The following is a 20,541-nucleotide window of genomic DNA, read 5'->3' on the forward strand; positions in this document are numbered from 1 at the left end:
TTGCCAAAGAAGCGCCGGTGGCGGGTTTCTAACGCCTAGAGTGGACCTGCGGCGGGGCGGAGGACCGCTACCCCGCCCCCTCCTCCCCGGACCACGCCCTCCGCCCCTGACTCCGCCCACCTCCCCGGAGCTAGGGCGCCTGCGCGCGGCGGGTGGTGTTTCTCCCCAACCCCCACCCCCACCCCCCGCCCGGCCGGAGGAAAGCCCATTGGCCGCCGTGTGGGGCCGCGTGCTGCCTCGCGCCTGTGACTGTCGCACGTGCTGGGGCCGGAAGCAGCCGTCGCAGCGATGGCGTCGTTACTTTGGGGAGGCGACGCGGGGGCCGCGGAGAGCGAGCGGCTGAACGGCCACGTAACCGCCACCGAGCCGGGGAGGGCCAGCGGGTGGGAGCTAGAACAGCACTCCCTGAGGGAGATGTGCTGGGGAGGGGAAGGGGGAGCCCCGGTAGCGTTTGGAGTGGGGTGTCAGGTGAGATGTGGCAAGGATTTGGAAGCGGGCCATCGGAAGGGAGACTCCGAGAGAAACAAGACCTTGGGTTGGAAAGGGCAAAATGAAGACACTTGCGCCGGGAGGGAACGCAGCTGGTGGCCCCAAGTAGACCCCGACATTTCTATTCTCCCAATTTGACCACTAGGCCTCGGCTAGCCTTCATCTTCGTCTTAACTACCAACACGCTTTCCTGTCCACTTTCCTTTGCTTGTCCTGTGACCCCCAAGAACCGTCCCATTTAGACCAGAGGCTTAAAAGAGGAATTTCATATGCAGGAGCAGCGGAAAGTCTCCTTCCAATTTTAGGGTAATTCATACAGGAGACCAGTTCCTCAAAGGAATCCATTTATACATAACGTTGCAAAAGAAACAGTATTGGGAGGGGGAATCTTCCCTTTCTTCCTTCCAGTCTGTTAGGGGGCAGCACTGAGCTGCTTGATGATTTGCTTCCTAATACTGATTGAATTTTGTTATCTTTCAATAGTTTTCAAACCTCATCCACTCCCAGAAGAACCTTCTGGGTATCAAGAGTGCTACCATCCCAAACGTAGGTGAGTGCTGTTCAAGGAGACTGGGCTCAGTTCCTTGAAAAAGTGTTGTTTTCCTCATATCCCAACTTTAGCTCCCTTAACACTCAGGGCCCTCCACCACCTTCCCAGTCTTTTTACCCTCTTCTCTACTGCTTGACTCTTGTGCACACTGTAGAGTCAGCAAGAGAAACTGGGATCATACGCTAGATGTTTCTGCTTGGCATTTTATCTTTACAGTTTTTTTTTTTTTTTCCTCACATCCTTTTAGATGGTTCTGTTAATAGGATTGAAGACGATGATGAAGATGATGTAGGTAGGAAATAAATCCATTTGTGGGTATTTACTCACAGTCTGTTTCATGTAATCATGACTTCACAATGTGAATGAATAATATCTTAAGTGGAAAAGAACCATCTTTGCTTCTGTTTTCTTTATGAATAGTGAATGTCAGGAAAAACACTAACTTGGGAGTGGGGATTACCTCTTCAGAGGAAAATTGAAATAGAATATGTAGGAGTGGGTTAAGAATTTTCAGCTGGCAAGGACAAAGGAGGTCTGGTGGCAATGGATGTAGGCTTGGTTGAGGATAGAGTCTGGTGTAGGGCAGAGTCTAAGAAACAAGAGTTCTCAGTGCTGTGTCATCCTTTCTAGAACCTTCTTTTAGAAGAAAAATGGCAGCAAGAGCAGTTGCTTGATATACAGTCACTGAATGGAAGGAAGCAACTTGTTAGATGTCATGCGGGAGGCTTGACTTTTCCCCTGCAACATCCCCTTTTCTATCCTTGCTTTCCTAGTGGATTTGGCAGCTAATTCACTCTTAAACAAGTTAATCCGGCAGTCCTTAGTAGAATCCAGTCACCGGGTTGAAGTCTTACAAAAGGATCCCAGCTCTCCACTCTACTCAGTGAAAACATTTGAAGAGCTGCGGCTGTGAGTATTTGTGCCTTAAGTGTGGGAAAATGCCAGAAAGTGTAGCACAGAACAAACTAATCTGCTGATAATAAATCCATCAGATTCTCCTTCATGTTCTAATAATAATCAGCATTCAACTGAGATGTAGACGTTTTGCCTGGAAATAAAATACAGCTTAAAGAGGAACACCAGGCTATCTTGAGTTGTACAATGACTTGAGAACCTTTCTGAAAGTGAAATTTTTAACCTTGCTGGGCTATGGGGGATAGCTAAGCCAGACACAGCCACATTGCTACTCTCCATACCAGAATACAGGGCTTCCCTGGTGGCTCAGTGGTAAAGAATCTCCCTGTCAATGCAGGAGACACAGGTTTAATCCCTGGGCTGGGAAGATCCCCTGGAGAAGAAAGTTGCAACCCACTCCAGTTTTCTTGCGTGGGAAATCCCATGGACAGAGGAGGGCTGCAGTCCAGTTCATGGGGCCACAAAAGAGTTGAACATGGCTTAGCGACTAAACAGCAGTAACAATACCAGAATACAGATAACAGGAAATTTGGTGGCCCAAATATCCCTTGAGATAAGTTACAAACTTTTACCTCTTTACTTTTGTCTCAAAAGGTATGTAAATAACTTTCTTAAATTGGTTTGTATATCCTAGGGATTTATCAGTTGGCATTAAGGAAATGTATTTTAACAGGGAGAGTTACTGATGTGGAGAAACCCAAAATCCTGATGCCCTCTTTCTAAATGGGGAGATGCTTACCTATGATGAAAAGTTGGCTGCCAGTAATCTAGCAGTTCATCTACCAATTAAACACATCCAGACTGTGCATGTCGCTGTAGTGGAAGTATTCCAGCCTACTTCACTTGATTCTCTTCTGAACACCTGTCTTGAGACTCCCCCTCCCGCCCCCTGCCCAGGAAAAAGGCATTTAAAATACCAGCTTAGAAGAATGAGCTATTGTTGCATCTTCTTATAGACAGAACTGATATAAGAATCACCTAAATGAAATTTTGTCTTCTCTGAAAATTGCAATTAAAACATAGAAGTTTGTCATTGATTAAAAAGAAATAAATGATAAATATTTAGTTTTCTGCTTGTGTGGAAAACAAAACTCTCCTGGAAAATTGTACTTCTCTCAGATGAGTTTTCCCTTTTTTTTTTTTTCTCTTGGTTCAAGAGAGAGTTCACCTTTAGGCCCTTACTACTATGCTTGGTCTAAGCTAATAACTTATTGCTTTAGTGCTCCAAATGTACAGGCATGATTGTATATGTTTGAGAGTTGAGATTTAGATATGTCATTAATACTTTTCATACTCTGTTGCAAAGTGGCCTAATATAGAAATGCACTTTTCATGTTTGTATTTCTGAGGCTACTGATGCATCATAGCCTTCAAGTATTTGATTTCTTTTTTTGGCAGCAAGGAAGAGTTACTAAAAGGGATCTATGCAATGGGATTTAATAGACCATCCAAAATTCAAGAGATGGCTCTTCCAATGATGCTGGCACATCCGTGAGTTTCCAGGGAAATAGTGTTGCAACTTGGTTATTTTTGGTCTCAAATTCAGTTGATGGCCAGCGTCTCCTCTTTCCTACAGACCCCAGAACCTCATAGCCCAGAGCCAGTCTGGAACAGGAAAGACAGCTGCTTTTGTCTTGGCAATGCTCAGCAGAGTTAATGCCTTGAAATTGTTTCCACAGGTAAGGAAAGGCTGAGAGAGATAGGAATGCTTGCAGCGCCAGTGGTATTTTAGTAATGGGCAGTAGTGCTGCCATGATGTGGTGACATTTAGAATAGACGTTCTTTCTTAAAATCAGAGGGTTATAGGCAGCAGTATAGGGTAGTGACTGAGAGCACAGTCTTCATAGTTCGACTGGTTCCAATACCAGCCTCTCTACTTACCAGCGGAAAACCTTAGGAGAGTTAGTAAATCTTTTGGTACATTTTGTTGTTAATAAAAATAACATCTATAAAGGTGTGGATCACAGTTGTCCAGTTTGCCCTTGAACCCTGACGCCAAGCACGGTGCTTGCCCTGTAGAAACCGCTCCTTAAACATTGAATGAATGGGTATCTGCCTCATAGGAATGTCATGCAGATTGAGTGAAATAATACACATTTTTAGCACTATGCTCAACATAAAGTGAGCATTCAGGAGTGATGGCTATAAGGCTGTAGCTCACCCAGTCCCTTTTACTTAACGCAGAAGGAAACAGCCTTGGAGAGGGAGAGGTTGCCTGTGAGGTGACAGTTGTCACAGAGTAGCTGAGCAGGGGCTGGAACTGGAGCACAGGAGACGCAGGTTCAATCCCTGGGTCGAGAAGATCCCCTGGAGAAAGAAATGGCAGTCCACGCCAGGATTTTTGCCTGGGAAGTCCCATGGACAGAGGAGCCTGGTGGGCTCCAGTCCATGAGGCCAAAAAGAATCATTACCTGACTGAGCACGCCCAGCATGGCTGAGCAGACACGAGTGTGGTTGCTTGACAATGTTGTGTTCGTTTCTGCTGTGCAGCAAAGTGAATCAGCCACACAGATACATATATCCCCTCTCTTTTGGATTCCTTCCCATTTAGGTCACCACAGAGCACTGAGTTCCCTGAGCTATATAGTGGCTTCTCATTAGTTATCTGTTTTATACATAATATCACTATACCTCCACAAATTTTAATTGTATTTCAGAATTGCATAATGGCTCTTATGAAGCTTTTTCCTTCCCCCCTATCTCTCTGTCAGTGCCTCTGCTTGGCTCCTACTTATGAACTGGCTCTGCAAACTGGCCGTGTGGTCGAACGGATGGGGAAATTCTGTGTGGATGTTCAAGTGATGTATGCCATTCGAGGAAATCAAAGTATGTACCAGCGAGCCAGTCCTGGCTGATATATGTATATTTAAACCAACTATTTTATTTACTTATTTTTAGCCAACTTTTAGGAGAAGGCAATGGCACCCCACTCCAGTACTCTTGCCTGGAAAATCCCATGGGCGGAGGAGCCTGGTAGACTGTAGTCCGTGGGGTTGCTAAGAGTCAGATACGACTGAGCGACTTGACTTTCACTTTTCACTTTCATACATTGGAGAAGGAAATGGCAACCCACTCCAGTGTTCTTGCCTGGAGAGTCCCAGGGACAGGGGAGCCTGGTGGGCTGCCGTCTATGGGGTCGCACAGAGTCGGACATGACTGAAGCGACTTAGCAGCAGCAGCAGCCAACTTTTAAATTTCATCTTTTCTTTTGGCTGAGCCCCGTGGCATGTGGGATCTTAGTTCTCTGACAAGGGATCACACCTGCGCTGCCTGCGTTGAAGTCTTAATGACTGGACTGCCAGGGAAGTTTCCCTGGCTCATATTTTAGATCCTGACTCCACCAACAATCATGGTATATTAATACCTTCTCTGCTTTCTCGCCTCTAAAATGAGGACATAATGGCACCTGTATCATAGAGTTGTTAACTGGAATTTAATGAAATGATAGAGATGAAGCACTGTGTACACCTCCAGCGTGTAATAAAGATTCAGTGCATGTTAGCTTATCACTCCCACAGCTGGAACAACAGCTCTGCTTTTGCCTGTTCTCTTCTGTGAGGCTCAGTTGTTTTGTACAGAACAGGTTTTATTGTTTCACTTCATGAAAGTGATACATGCATATAGCTTAAAAAAAAAGTCTTTAAAACCCAGAAAATTTAAAGGTAAAAGTATAAGTTGTTCTTTCTCATCTTTCAAAAACCTATTTCCAAAGACGACTATGGTTTTGTTATCAAATCTGTGGGGGTTTTTGTTTTTGAGTGTTGACAAAAAATGGGAGCATTTTTTTTGTACTGTTCAAAAACTTAGGCATCTTAAACATCTTTTCATGTCACTGTGTATAGCCCCACGTCCTCCTTTTGATCAGCTGTATAATATTCCATCATTTTTTTCATGGGACCTCTTGATGGACATTGTGGTGGTTTTCCGTTTGAGGAAGGTCTGAAGGCCTTTTACCCCTGTGGCACTTTCCTGTAGGATGGTGGAGATGTTGCAGGCCGGCTTCTTAAATGACTGTGAGGCAGAATCAGTTACTCAGGACTCTTAACCATTACTGTAAACCAAGAAACTCGGGGACTTCTCCTAAAACTCTGTAAAATCAAAAACCACAATGACCCTTAGGGTTTGCCCTTGGGAAACCAATAGGAAATGTGTTGCGTGACTCAGAATTCCAGACGGTTAGAGTGGTTTCCAGCTAAAGAAGACCTTCCAACGCTTTTCTCCATAGTTCCCAGAGGCACGGATGTCACCAAACAGATTGTAATTGGCACTCCTGGGACTGTCCTGGATTGGTGTTTCAAGCGAAAATTAATTGATTTGACTAAGATTCGTGTGTTTGTCCTGGATGAAGCTGATGTGATGATCGACACGCAGGGATTTGCAGACCAAAGCATTCGTATTCAAAGGTAACCTTCACGTCCATGCTTTTCTTCCTGGATCTTCTGTCCAGATAAGGGATTTCATGTGTCCAGTGCTCTTCATTGTCTTTACTGCTTATTCCTCGCTTCCTTCTCCTTTAAAGCAGATTGGGTTTTCATCATTTTTAGCAGCTCAGTGAGCCTTCGACCTCCTGTAGTTTCCCACTTCATCTGTAACTTTGCTTTACTCTTGTGTTGCAGGCTCATAGTGGGTCTGCACCAAATTTTGCCAGTAATCTTATATTTGAGCAAAATTCTAAAGAGAATTTATTAAAACCCCATAGCGCTATTGTAAAGACGCAGTAACCTGGGGTCAGCAACCTAGTGGTCTAGTCCTGACCTTGCCTGTAAGTTGTTAAGTAAATCTTGTCATTTTGCTAGGCCTCTCTCCCAGGATCACCATGGGGCATAAAATTTCAGATTATCAGGCCTAACCTGAACCTTATGGAATCATAATTTCTGGGAGTGGGCCTCTCTGTATCACTTATTTTTAAAGTATTTGTGGTGGTGGTGGTTTAGTCGCTGAGTCGTGTCCAACTCTTGCAACCCCGTGGACTGTAGTCCGCCAGGCTCCTCTGTCCATGAGATTTTCCAGGCAAGAATACTGGAATGGGTTGCCATTTCCTTCTCCAGGGGATCTTCCCAACCCAGGAATTGAACCTGGGTCTCCTGCATTGCAGGCAGATTCTTTCCCAGCTGAGCTACAAGGGACTGTGTTAAATTCAAATAGGATATTGAAAGACTTATAATGAAAACCTGCCCCCAAACCCTAGAGAACACTGTCCGTTTTGGCATCAACTGTCATATCTTTAAATAACAAGCTCGCATTGCTGCTTCTCATTGTATATTGTCTCTTCCGAGGTGGCTCAGTAGTAAGAATCTGCTAGTATAAGAGACGCAGGTCGAACCCTGGGTTGGGGAGATCCCCTGGAGAAGGAAATGGCAACCCACTCCAGTATTCTTGCCTGGGAAATGCTTTGGACAGAGCAGCCTGGCGGGCTACAGTCCATGGAGTTGCAAAGAGTTGGACATGACTGAGCAACTAAACAACAGCTGGCTTCCTGTTAGAGAAAGTGGGAATTTAGTCCTCTCCCACCCCCACTCTCACTGTCCTGTCCCCTCCATGGCCTCGGTGGTTGTATCATAAGAGTTTGGTTACATTAATGGTCAGTATTAATATTATTATCACAACACAAGTATTGTTCCCTGTGGAACCTTCAGTTATTATGTGGGTTATTGTTGTTTATTTTGGCTGCACTGGGTCTTTGTTGAATTTCATGGACTTTCTCTAGTTGCACTACCTCAGCCCCAGAGCTTGCAGGCTCAGTAGTTGTGGCTTGTGGGTTTGTGGGATCTTAGTTCCCTGGCCAGGGATCGATCCCTTGTCCCTCACATTGCAAGGCAGATTCTTAACCAGTGGACCACAAGGGAGTCTCTAATTATGTTTTTTTGTGTGTAACTTTTCCCCCTAAAGTCGCCTGTTTTCCTTTTTTGGCACTGTCGTTATGCAGGAGCCTTCCGTTTTTCCCCTGCCTGTTTTATCAGAGGTGTCGTATGTCAGTGACATCTCTAGACAGTCCAGTGCATCTTAAGGTGCCGGTGGTCTCTCTGTTGAGGAGGCCGCCCGCACACGCCGCCTCTGGCTTCAGCTGGGCTGGCCGCGCTCCTGCAGCCATGGTCGTGCCAGCTTCCCCTGTCCTCGTTCCCAGCTCTGAACCTCCTGTCCTGTGCTTTCTTTTGCTTGGCTTACTGAATGTGCTGGAACGTGCAGTCCAGTGACTTCCTGCAAAAGGAAGTGTAGGAAGTCCATTTTCTAGCCCCTGCCTGTCTGAAAATGTTTTTATCGTGCCTGTAAATTTGATCTCTGAGTTGATTTTGCCTGGATGTGGAATCTTGTCCTAGAAAGCTTTCTCCCTATAAATTCAGAACCAGTGTTGAAAACAGAAAAATGGTGGTGGTTTTTTTGTTTGGTTGGTTGGTTTTTCTGCTGTAGTTAATACTCTGTTTCTGGTGTTGCAACTGGAAAGTTTAATGTCATCCTTATCCCCAGACTTTTGTCTGTGACATTCTTTCTTCTCTAGAAGGTTTTGGAATCTTTTTATCCACAGTATAATGAGACTTCTCAGCTTGGTTCAGTTTTTTTTTCTTCATTGTACTACACACATGGCACATGCTTTTCATTTCCAGAATTTGTGTTGACCAGATCTGGGGAAATTTCTTACGTTACTTTCCCTCCAGTGACCAACTTTTTAGGAAGCCAACAGCAGGGAAATATACACACAGGGAAATTCACAGCAGGGAAATACACACGCACACACACATATATATATCATGTATATATAATAATATAATACAGAAGAATTAATCATACACATGTGTTATTACTTTAACATAAAAATATGTAAAATATGTGTTTATTTGAAATTATATATTATTATGTACTTTTCTGTTTAAACAAAACCGTCGAACTGTGGCAATAGGTAGTAATTCTTAGGAGAAGTAGTTAAATATGCATGAGAAAAATACAATAATGTTTGATCTCTGATACAGCAATTTAATCTTTTAAAACATGATTGGATGTTAAATTTTGGAGGCTCTGCTGTTTGTATATATATTTTTTGACCGCACCACACAGCTTGTGGGAGCTTAGTTCCCTGACCGAGAATCGATCCTGGCCCTTGGTGGTGAGAGCACAGAGTCCTACCCCCTGGACCGCCAGGGGAGTCCCTACTGTGTATTCTTACAGTACAGAATTACAGAGCTTTTTATGAAGAGACTGTAAGTCCATTAGAGCTAGTTATACATACTACCTGTATCTCATGACAAAGACAGTCATGACGCTTTGCTTTGTGTCTCACAGTGCTACAGGATGTTTCTCTTCTCCAGTGTCCTTGAGACTCCTTGCAGCCTTCTCTCCTCGTATGTGGCAGTAAAACAGAATATAATCAAATGTAAAATTCATTTTGACTTGTAGCTCTGCCATCAGTAAGCCCACACTGATTCTTTTTTAAAAAAATGTTTTGGAGTGCAGTACACACGCACAGTTAATTTACGACGCTGTGTTACTTCCTGCTGAACAGCACAGTGAATCGGGCAGGCATATGGCCACTTAGTAGTTATCTGTTCTAGTTATAATATGTGTGTGTGTGTGTGTATGTATATGAGAAGCCCACAGTCCAGTGAGATAGTGAATTGGGCAGGCATATGGCCACTCTCTTTTAGGTTGTTTTCAGTATATGTCATTACAGAGTTTTGAGTAGGGTTCCCTGTGCTATACAGTGGGTCCTTATTAGTTATCTGTTCTAGTTATCACGTGTGTGTGTGTGTGTGTGTGTGTGTGTATGTATATGAGAAGCCCACAGTCCAGTGAGATAGTGAATCGGGTATACATATGGCCACTCTCTTTTAGATTGTTTTTCAGTATATGTCATTACAGAGTTTTGAGTAGGGTTCCCTGTGCTATACAGTAGGTCCTTATTAGTTATCTGTTGTAGTTATCACGTGTGTGTGTGTGTGTGTATGTGTGTATGTATATGAGAAGCCCACAGTCCAGTGAGATATCCTCTGAACAAAAGTGTCCAAGCGTAGAATACTTGGAGCTAGCAACAGTGGTTTTGAGACCTGTAAGAATTTCCAGCTCCCTCGGGATGTCCTTCCCCTGCATCCACACACTTGTTTTAGTAGACCAAGTGTTTGTCATTCAGATCCTTTGCATCCATAAATCCATCGTCTGGGTTATCTGTACCTAAAATATCCGTCATTTTTGAACACCCCAAAGTCTATTAGATCTCATCATAAGTGAAACCTCTCCTCCTCAGGGAAAAAGATTATAAACCACAGAGGTGACTTAAACTTGTGAAATTAAAAGATGGATCCCTTACAAATTTGGTAAAGAAATGAGAAAGTCCTCAACTTGGCTGGACTTTGGAAGCAGTTTTATTTCTAAAAAAGGAAAAATAAGTCATTTTTTTGCTGCGAGTTTTTTTTTTTTCCTTTTGAACTATTTATTTTGTTTTGCAATATAGCCAGTGAACAATATTGTGATAGTTTAAGGTGAACAGCCAAGGGACTCAGTTCAGTTCAGTTGCTCAGTTGTGTCCAACTCTTTGTGACCCCAACGGACTGCACATGCCAGGCTTCGTGTCTATCACCAACTCCCAGAGCTTACTCAGACTCATGTCCATAGAGTCGGTGATGCCATCCAACCATCTCATCCTCTGTCATCCCCTTCTGCGTTCAGTCTTTCCCAGCATCAGAGTCTTTTCCAGTGAGTCAGTTCTTCGCATCGGGTGGCCACAGTATGAACTGGTTGGATCTTCTTGCAGTCCAGCGGACTCTCAAAAGTCTTCTCCAGTACCACAGTTCAAAAACATCAATTCTTCAGTGCTCAGCTTTTTTTATGGTCCAACTCTCACATCCATACATAACTCCTGGAAAAAAGATAGCTTTGACTAGACAGACCTTTGTTGGCAAAGTAATGTTTCTGCTTTTTAATATAGATGTATTCATTCTTCTTCAAACCTCCCTCCCATCCAGGCTGCAGCATAGCATTGAGCAGAGTTCCACGTGCTGTGCAGTAGGTCCTTGTTAGTTCCCCATTTTAAATATCTGCTGTGAGTTTTTGTTGCAGCCTTTACAGAGTACCAGACAACTGGGGCACAGTCAGTATGCAGCATCTTCATTGGTCCTCAGACCGTTTTGGAGATAGCGTGTGTTAATTCTGTTTTACTATCATCTCTCTCTCATCCTTAATTTATTTCTAAATTAGAGATGGACATTGTTTTTGTCTCAAGCTTTGAAAATAGACTAACATTTTCAGTCCTTTCACTGGCCAGCTACAATGCCTGGCATCCTGTAGACACATGTCCAAGGGAACACTCTGCTTCCATCTCTTCACAGAAAGAAATCTTACAAGGCTTCTGCAAGTTTGACCTAACAAAGGGCCCCAAAACTTTGGTAGTAAACAGCTCAGTATCACAGGGAAGCAAATCGTATGCCTTTTTAGTAGTGTTGTGTACAAAGATGCAGACATTTAGCTGGTAAGAGCTGCTCGTGCTCTTTGGTAAGGAGTTCATAGGTTGAATGCAATCTGCCAGAATTTATATTTGCTCTGTCTGCTGCTCCTGCTGGGGTTGAACAGAGGCTGGTTTGTGTTTGGAAACAACGTCTAGCAGCCTTTTGTTTTATATTTTCTGTGTTGTATAAAAACTTTATAGAAGTCAAGATGTTTTTAAGACTCCAGTTTTTAGTTTTTCCTTCCTTTCGTTTAAAATGCATTAAGCCACAGCACTGTCTAATAGAAATACAATGCAAGCCACATGTGTAATTTAAAATTTTCTAGTAGCCACATTAAAAAAAGAAACAGGTGAAATTCATGCTATGAAAAAAATCATTTTATTTCATTTGATATCAAAATGAATGTCTTAACAAGTAACCAATATTTTATCAGTATAAAAATTATTAATACAATAGTCTGCATTTTTTTGCATACTAAGTCTTTAAAATCCAGTGTTCTACAGAACGACCCATGTTTCTTTCCCTTGGATAATTTGTATAAGTTTACTTTTTGGAAGGAAATGGCCCCAGCCTTGGGGTACCAGTCCTGGGGCCGTCTTTTTCAGATGAAAGATTGTAGTAGAACAGATGGCCAGTGCAGATTCTCCTCCAGTCTCTTCACAGCCCCGACCCGCTGCCAGTCCCTCCTCTGAACTCTCTGGTCTCACAGGTCTTAGGCCTCCCAGGGTTCTGACACCCACTGCCTTTGCATCAGCGTTCCCTCTGTAGCACACGTATCTTAGCTTCCTTCACGCACCTTCTCCGCTATCATGCTTTTCCATCTTGCAAAACTACATGGAAATGTCTCTTCCACCCGTTTCTCTTCTTGGATTCCTTAAGTTTTGTGAGTTCATATCTTCATCCCTTTATAATCACATAAGTGCGAGGTGGGACACTGAGAAGGTAACATGTAGTCAGTTTCCCACAGTCAACCCGAAATCGGTCCAGTTGTGTGAAAAGCTCCTGGGGATTCAGGTCCCAGGCTTGATATAATGTTTGGGAATCACTGAGCTGTATGAACTCTCCTGTTCCCTTTTAGCACTACGGACTTTTCCTCTTAAGACCTCTGTTGTCTTCTCAAAGGCAGTGATTTCTCTCTGGTCTCTTCTGTTTTTTTGAAAACTAACTTTTTAATTGACGTTTAACGTATGTACAGAGAAATATCCAAATCCTAAGTGTACACTGGATGAATTACCACAGAGAGGCTGTGCTTATGGGACAGTGGATCTGATCGCGACTGAGATCTTTCTCAGCTGTGCTCCAGAAAGTGCCCTGCAGCCCTCTCTCCTCCTCAGACTTAGCTCTGTCCTAACTGCTGACTCTGTGGGTTCATCTCACCTATCTCTGAACTGGGGTATCAATTGTCCTGTGTTCAGTGTGGGTTTAGTTTGCATTTTCCATGCAGCAGCATCTTCCCCTTCTGTACCCTTTTATTTATATCCGGGTCTTCCCATTCCACATAGACTTCTCATGACTGTTCTTTCCCACTCAGTAGATAGAACACCTGCCGCTGAGTGATGAGCCTCTGTGCCCTTCATCTGCATGGAGCTCTTGTGAGATGATTGCCATAAACGGCTCCTGGACTGACACCCTAGCCTCCATAAGCCGTCTCTCCTAAGGAGAAGACTGGCTTGAAAACCCGCAAGCCCTCCAGATCTCTCAGCTGACCTTCACTCTGGAGCCCTATGTTCAGTTTATGCGTTTCTCCAAACCCTGGGTGGGAAGGAGGGGCTGACACGTGGCACTCTGCAGCAGGTGTAGTTTTTGTGTCCACAGTGCCTTTCACGGTGACCCTGGAGTGGGAGCAGGGGCGTAGGGGCAGCTGATGGCTATGGGCATCCAGTGCTGGAAGCTGCCCCCTGGAGTGGGACAGGCCTGGCAGTTGGGTGATGCCCTTTTCCCTTCTCTCTCCCAGAGCTTTACCCTCCGAGTGCCAGATGCTCTTGTTTTCAGCGACCTTTGAAGACTCTGTGTGGCAGTTTGCCGAGCGAATTATTCCTGACCCCAATGTTATCAAGTTACGAAAAGAGGAGCTGACCCTGAACAACATCCGACAGTACTACGTGTTGTGCGGAAACAGGAAAGACAAGTACCAGGCTCTCTGCAACATTTACGGCGGCATCACCATAGGCCAGGCCATCATCTTCTGCCAGGTAACTCCACTGGGACTCGCCTTCCTCGTGCCCAGACTTCCGTGCAGATAGGGACAGGGGACAGTCAGATGAGTGAGAGCCAGGGAGCCGGGCCCTGTGTCCCACACTGTTTATTCGTGATGTCGGTCAATTTTCAGAGCAACTTTGAATAGAGATTACTTGCATTTTATGGTTGACACTGAAGTGATGAAATAGGACTTCAATATGACATGAAACAGGGCATCCTCCTTTTATGTCAATTTAAACTTTTTTCTTTTTTGGCTATGCCATGCAACTTGGTTAGTTCCCTGACCAGGGATTGAACCTGGGCCATGGCAGTGAAAGCCCAGAATCCTACCCACTGGAATTAGGATTAGGGCCTCCAGGGAACTCCCCAGGCATCCTTCGTTTAGAGGGACTGCTTCTAACATGTCCCCATTCAAGTTGATGTTACTGTGGCTGTTTTCACAGATACCCTTTATCAGGTTAAGAATGTTCTCTTCGTTTCCAAACTTACTATGAGCAAGGCAGCCGCTCAGTTACTCGCTGTTGGTAGCCCCTTATTTTTCTTTTCTTATTTACTGTTTCTCTCTGACATTGTTCGTGTCCCTGTTCTGAGTTATATTTTTTCACCACCACGTGAACACTGTCAGCTCCGTGAGAGCAAAGTCTGTTCTACATACCTCCATGCTCCCATCCTGGAAGAGCCCCGCCCAGCAGTGGATGGCCTTGGAAACACACCTGCAGAGTAGAGGAAAGTGCAGCCCTGCCACAGACTAGCCATGTAACCCTGGGCAGATCACTTAATGGTTTTACGCTTTAGGTTAATTTTTTAGTTTTTTCAAATGAGCTTAGACACCTACTTCATCAGATCATTATGGGAGTAGATGAGCGTGATATAAGTAAAGGTTTTTGCAGGGTGCCTGGCACACACAAAAACTTACTCGTCATCGTTGTTGTTCAGTCACTAAGTCGCATCTGAGTCTTTGCAGACTCATGGACTGTAGCCTGCCAGCCTCCTTTATCCATGAAATTTCTCAGGGAAGAATAGTGGAATGGATTGCCATTTCTTTCTCCAGGCGTCTTTCTGCCCAAGGGATCAAACCCGCATCTCCTGCTGTCTTGCATTGACAGGCGGATCCTTTACATTGAGCTCATCATCGTTAGGTTACCTCATTTTGTCATCCGACCACCGCAAGAGGTGGACGGAGCATTTTATTCTCTGTTTCAGGGCTGAGAAGCAGAGCTCTGACAGGTTGAGAGGATGTGCCCCTGAGAGGCCCGGGGGCGGGAGAACTCCCTGCCACATTCACAGGTCTCTCTAGGCCTGAAAGGAAGGGGGAGCAAAACCCCTGTGCAACCCCCGTACCTCCAGCTCCCATGCCCTGCAGACATGAGTGCTGCACACACAGTGAGGCTCCTTCAACTTGGGTATGATGCTGGGCTTTGATTTTCCTGCTCCTGCTGCTGCTAAGTCGCTTCAGTCGTGTCCAACTCTGTGCGACCCCAGAGACACCCCCGTCCCTGGGATTTTCCAGGCAAGAACACTGGAGTGGGTTGCCATTTCCTTCTCCAGTGTGTGAAAGTGAAAAGTGAAAGTGAAGTCGCTCAGTCGTGTCTGACTCCTAGCGACCCCATGGACTGCAGCCTACCAGGCTCCTCCGTCCATGGGATTCTCCAGGCAGGAGTACTGGAGTGGGGTGCCATCGCCTTCTCCGTGATTTTCCTGCAGACTCGTCGAAATGCCAAATGGTTGACTGTGGAGATGATGCAGGATGGCCACCAGGTGTCTCTGCTGAGCGGAGAGCTGACTGTGGATCAGCGAGCTTCCATCATCCAGCGGTTTCGGGATGGGAAGGAGAAAGTCCTTATAACCACCAATGTCTGTGCTCGAGGTGTGTGTGTGTGTATTAAAGAGGTTATCATTTACATGTGATAAAATTCACTCTTTTTAAGGATGTGGTTCAGTGAGTTTTGACAAACATATGTAGTCCTGTACCCATCACAGTAATCAAAATGCAGAACAATTCCATCTCCCCTCAAAATTTCTCTGTGCTCATTTGCAATCAGTCTCTGAAACTAATGGCCCCTGACCACTGCTGAACCAGATCTCTGCCTCTGTATTTTTGTCTCTTCCAGAATGCCATGTAAGTTAAGTCATGCAGTTGGTAACCTCAGTGTCTGATTGATTCCTCTTGACATCATACTTTGGAATTCATCAGTGCTGTAACATGTATCAACAGGTCATCCCTTTTTATTGCTGAGTGGCAGTCTATTGAATGGGTGTACCACAATTAGTACATCCATTCACCCGTTGATGAACATTTGGATTGCTTACAGCTCAGGGCTACTTTGACTGAAGCTGTAATAAACATTCATGTATAGGGCTCATGCAGACATACATTTTCTTTTCTCTTAGGTAAATACCTAGGAGTAGGATTTTTCAGTCATAGGGTCAATGTATGCTTTAGAGACAACTGCAGAACTCTTTTCCAGAGTAGCCGTGCCATTTTGCATTTCTACCAGCAGTACAGGCGGGTTCTAGTGTTCTCCATCCCTGTCAGTAATTGGTATTGACACTTTTTCATCTTAACTTTTCCAGTAGATGTATGTGGTGTCTTGTGTTTTTCACTTGTGTTCCCTAATGACTAATGATGTTGGTCATCTCTGAGGTGTTTTTAATTTTAAAACTATTGACTGCTGGGAAAAAAATCTTTTTTTCAAGCAAAGGGTCTTCCTACTTTCCTCAATTTGCCATTGTATCCTTGCCTATACCACATACTTAAACCCTGTTTCCTAGTGTATTACTGGTTCACCCAACAGAACTGAGGACCTGCCATGAGGGCTGAGCCTGGCATTTTGGAGGAGTAGCCTGAAAAAGGGCCTTCCCCTCAGGAGCACACCACCTCCTGACCCTCTAGACCGGCGCTGTCCAATAGAAATGCTTGCACTGAGAGAAATCTCCTATTCTCTGCTGTCCAAGCCATAGACAGTGGCTTTTGAGCGCTGGGAGTGTGGCTAGTGTGGCTGAGGAACTGGATTTTTAATGTGAATTAATTTAAATGGCCTTGTGAGGCTAATGGTTACCATACTATACAGCACACCTGCAGAACCCCAGAGATAGCCCCAGAGTCAAAGCGCAGCACAGGGAGGACAAGGGTCACGGGCCAGACAGCCTGCTAGTGTTGCACGTGGAGGCCCCAGGCCAGCCCAGAAGTCTTCCTGGAAACAGTAGGAGTGAGAGGTGTGGATGGAAGGGGAGAACCCTTGGAAGTCTTGAGTTGTTTGTACTTTATCCTGTACGGTTTGGGCAGCCGGCTGCTAAACACAAGTGCTCTGGACATCGCTGTGGCAACCGTGGTGAGGATTAGAGGGGTAGGACATGAGGGACTGGGGAGCCAGCCCAGAAATTATCATAACAATTGAGGCCTTGGATAAAATTGATGTGAACAGTGGCTGTGGTATGGGGCGGAGCTGGGGCCCTGATGGGGAAGAGAAGACTCAGCACAGCGGGAGCAGAGAGAGGGGGCTCTTTGGCTCCGTGAGAGCCCCCACCCCCCGCCACACACACACACACACACACACACACACACACTTTGTGCATAGTTAGACTTCTGTAGAGTTCAATTCTACTGACACTCTTACCTAGCATCGTAGACGTGCATACTTACAAACAAATATATGTCAAGGCAAGCTTGATTGTAGACTGTGTCTGTGAAATGAGAATTCCCTCAGCAAATGTGGTTCTTGGATAGCTGGGTCCTGAGGTGGAAGCTGCAGGGCCCTGTGGTGTCCTTCCTCTTCCAGGGATTGATGTGAAGCAGGTCACGATCGTCGTGAACTTTGACCTCCCCGTGAACCAAGCAGAGGAACCGGACTACGAGACCTACCTCCACCGCATCGGGCGCACGGGCCGCTTCGGGAAAAAAGGGCTTGCCTTCAACATGATCGAGGTGGATAAGCTGCCTCTACTGATGAAGATCCAGGACCACTTCAGTGAGTGGCACCCTTCACAGTCAGAGCTGTGGACCTGCCCACATTGACAGTGGCCGTGTGTCATGGGCCTCAAGCTTGGGGTTCATGACACAATAGGGTGGGGGCAGGAACCAGACAGTAGTAGGTGTCCACTTCTTAGTGTCAGAGCTCCTAACCTGAGACGGGGGTAGAGAAAGACCCAAAAACCAAGTGGAATTCATATGAGCTCAGATTTCTACTTTATTGCTCATTCTGGGATCTGGAGCAGATTTCGCATCCATGAAGAACCACCGTAACTAATGAGATCCTGTAAGATTATATTGTGTCCCCAGCTTCCTTTTTTTGTCTACGTTTTCCTCTACCCGGTTGTCCCAGTGACCAGCTTGGGCAGTTCTAAATCCTGAGTCTTGCTGCTTTCCTCCAGCCCTCCTTCCCCTCATCGAAACAAGACAGGCTCTGATAACCTGCTGGGAAGATGGCTGGGGAGCAGGGGAAGAGGAACCCTTGCAGGACTCCAAACGTTACCTTTCACCTTGAGGACAGTGGTACTTATCCTCTGTGGGAAATAAAGTATACTGTCCCTGGGGGAGTGCACATAGGCACAGAGGTGGAATTTGAAATATAATTTTAAAAGGTTTGCTTACTAACTGTGGGCCCTTTAGGGAAGTTAGTTAAGCACTCCTGTATTAGGATAACAGAGCAGGGATGTGTGTGGAGAAAGACCCATTAAGATTGCCTTTGCTGTGCTGATCAATGCTCCCTGTTGCCAGCCAGCAATGTCCCCCCCATGCATGTACATACCCACTTCACTCCCCATGAACTCAGCCAGGCCCCTTCGCAGGCTCCCCTCACTGCACTTTTGCACTTTTTTTGTCCCAAGGAATATAGACATGTATGTTCTCTTGTTTGGTGCATTTGATGCTGTTGTGGTTGGTGTGAGTTGGTCATTTGGACACCTGCCCGTCCTCACCTAATCTAGAGAATGTTCCTATCTTGAGGATTCCCATATGAGGTGTCATTGTCTTCAGAAATGTAGTTGGATGGACTGAAATTTCATTTGGGCCCCGGGATAAGACTGTTCCATTCTCTTTTGCTCTTTTAGACAGCAGTATTAAGCAACTCGACCCTGAAGACATGGATGAAATTGAAAAGATTGAATATTGAAGAAATAACTTTATCATTTAGATGTATTTTGGTTTATGTGAGAATGTAGGTTTTGAAGGTAATTTTTTATGTTGAGCCTTTTTCAACATGAAGCTGTTACATATGGCAAAATAAATGTCATGGTAGCCTTAGTTTTAAGACCTGAGTTTTTTTTGAGCCAAATTGATGTGAAGCAGTTGATTCTTTTGAATAAAAAGGTGAGATAATTTCTTACTCCCAGTCTCTTCACAGACACACGGTAGCCTTTGCAGGGCTACTGGGATGTTGTGGGATTTAGTTCATATAAAGCACCTGAGGTGGTCCTGCTGCCTGTGAACAGCTCAGGGTGCCACGAGATGGCAGTAGAACGTCACTGGTTTGGAATTTGAGTGGTTGACAAGCGCTGTGCCTCCCACCCCAGGGTCTCGACCCGCCCTAGCGTCTCGACCCCACCCCCAACCCCCTACATGCACACACCCCACGCACAGACACACACTTCTCCCTGTGAGTGCAGGGTAAAATCTTTACAAAGTAAAACAGTTGGAAAGAGAGAACATTTTGCTTCTTTTTTAACGTTTCAACTGACAGAATTTCAAAATATTTTTCTATTTTAGTTCTTAATGTCTTCAAATGAGAGAAGATTTACTCCATCCTCAGTTATTTTATAGTCTATGAAAATGTGGTTTTATTATAGGCATTTCTTTAAGACAGGCAGTGGGGATTGGGGGAACCCACTTGCCTCATTAAAGAGATGGCGTTTCAGGGAGCTGTCAGGTTTGATTTCCAGAATCTCACTGTGGATGTGAGAATCCTAGACATTTTCCTACAAGTCCCGATGACAAGCTTCTCATTCCTTACATTTACTTCTAGAAAAAGGAAACAGTGGGCTTGAGTAAGCAGGGTGGCGGCGGGGAGTCAGTACTCTCCCAGAAAGCCGGAGCAGGCTTTGCAATCCATGCCTGTCACACCAGGCGGCCACCAGCGCCCTTGGGGAGTGCGCCTGTCATCCCAGGTTGGAAGGTGGTTCCCGGCCTCTCTCTCCTGGTATTCCACGTGCATGTCACCTGCCAATGTTTTATTCCCATGGGCACGGCTCAGACATAGATTAAATTCATCCAACATCCTCATCCTCCAACAGCTATTTATTGTGCATCCTGTAGGCTACACACCAAGGAGGAGAGACGAGTAAGATGTACCAGTCATTTCTAAATTCAGAGCCTCACGGCTGAGACTCCGAATTAACCAGCTTTGTTTTAATAATGGTGTTTGCTTAAATAAGGGGCACAGAGGAGGGACCCCCAGCACCATGGGGGCCAACTTCCCGGAGGAGAAGACACTGCATTTCCTTTTATCGAGAGGACATGGGTTGCAAGATGCCTCCTGTCAGGTACTTAGTACCACCTTGCTGTCATCTAACAGGTCCAGATTCAGTTCATCACCAGAATTACCTGGAGAACTTGGGAGAAAAATACAGATTTCTTCCCCATACTGTACACAGAAGTGCAGACTCTTTTAGGGTAGAGCCCAGAAACACAGTTACCTGTCATAGCCAAGAACAGGTAAAGCCACAGGTCCTTTGGACCACTGTGTTAGGGAGATGCCAAGGCAAAGACAAGTCCCAGGGACAGAATCTGTAAAACGTGGAGCTTCTGCCTCTGAAGGTCCACGCATGTTCTCGTTTTACGTGTCTGCCTTCCTCTCTGGGCCAAATCAGCTTGTCCACTCAGTACCCAGCCCCCAGCGCCTAATACGCACTCTGTGAATTCTTGTTCTGTTGCGTAAATATTCTCTTGCCATTTCTTCATTCACTAACGTCCTTCCCTGATGTTTGCCATCTTAGTTTTGAACCCCTGTCCTGTAGCACAAG

General features: G+C 45.2%; 1 protein-coding gene across 2 annotated transcripts; it reads left to right on the forward strand.

Annotated features, from left to right (window-relative positions):
- The first annotated feature begins 114 nt into the window (after positions 1-114).
- Positions 115-18,833, forward strand: DDX25 (DEAD-box helicase 25). Of its 2 annotated transcripts, none has more exons than XM_069565432.1 (12): positions 115-351; positions 973-1,039; positions 1,287-1,331; positions 1,813-1,948; positions 3,353-3,445; positions 3,531-3,633; positions 4,666-4,780; positions 6,180-6,357; positions 13,340-13,577; positions 15,289-15,451; positions 17,364-17,552; positions 18,634-18,833. In XM_069565432.1, exons 1-12 carry the CDS (start codon positions 289-291, stop codon positions 18,693-18,695), a joined length of 1,452 nt encoding a protein of 483 aa, XP_069421533.1. In that variant the 5' UTR covers positions 115-288; the 3' UTR covers positions 18,696-18,833. The 2 variants fall into 2 exon arrangements, with proteins under 2 accessions (XP_069421533.1, XP_069421532.1); XM_069565431.1 differs by having other exon boundaries at positions 127-468.
- The last annotated feature ends 1,708 nt before the right edge of the window (positions 18,834-20,541 follow it).

Source organism: Ovis canadensis, chromosome 21 (assembly GCF_042477335.2).
Source record: "Ovis canadensis isolate MfBH-ARS-UI-01 breed Bighorn chromosome 21, ARS-UI_OviCan_v2, whole genome shotgun sequence".
In the NCBI taxonomy this organism is placed as follows: domain Eukaryota; kingdom Metazoa; phylum Chordata; class Mammalia; order Artiodactyla; family Bovidae; genus Ovis; species Ovis canadensis.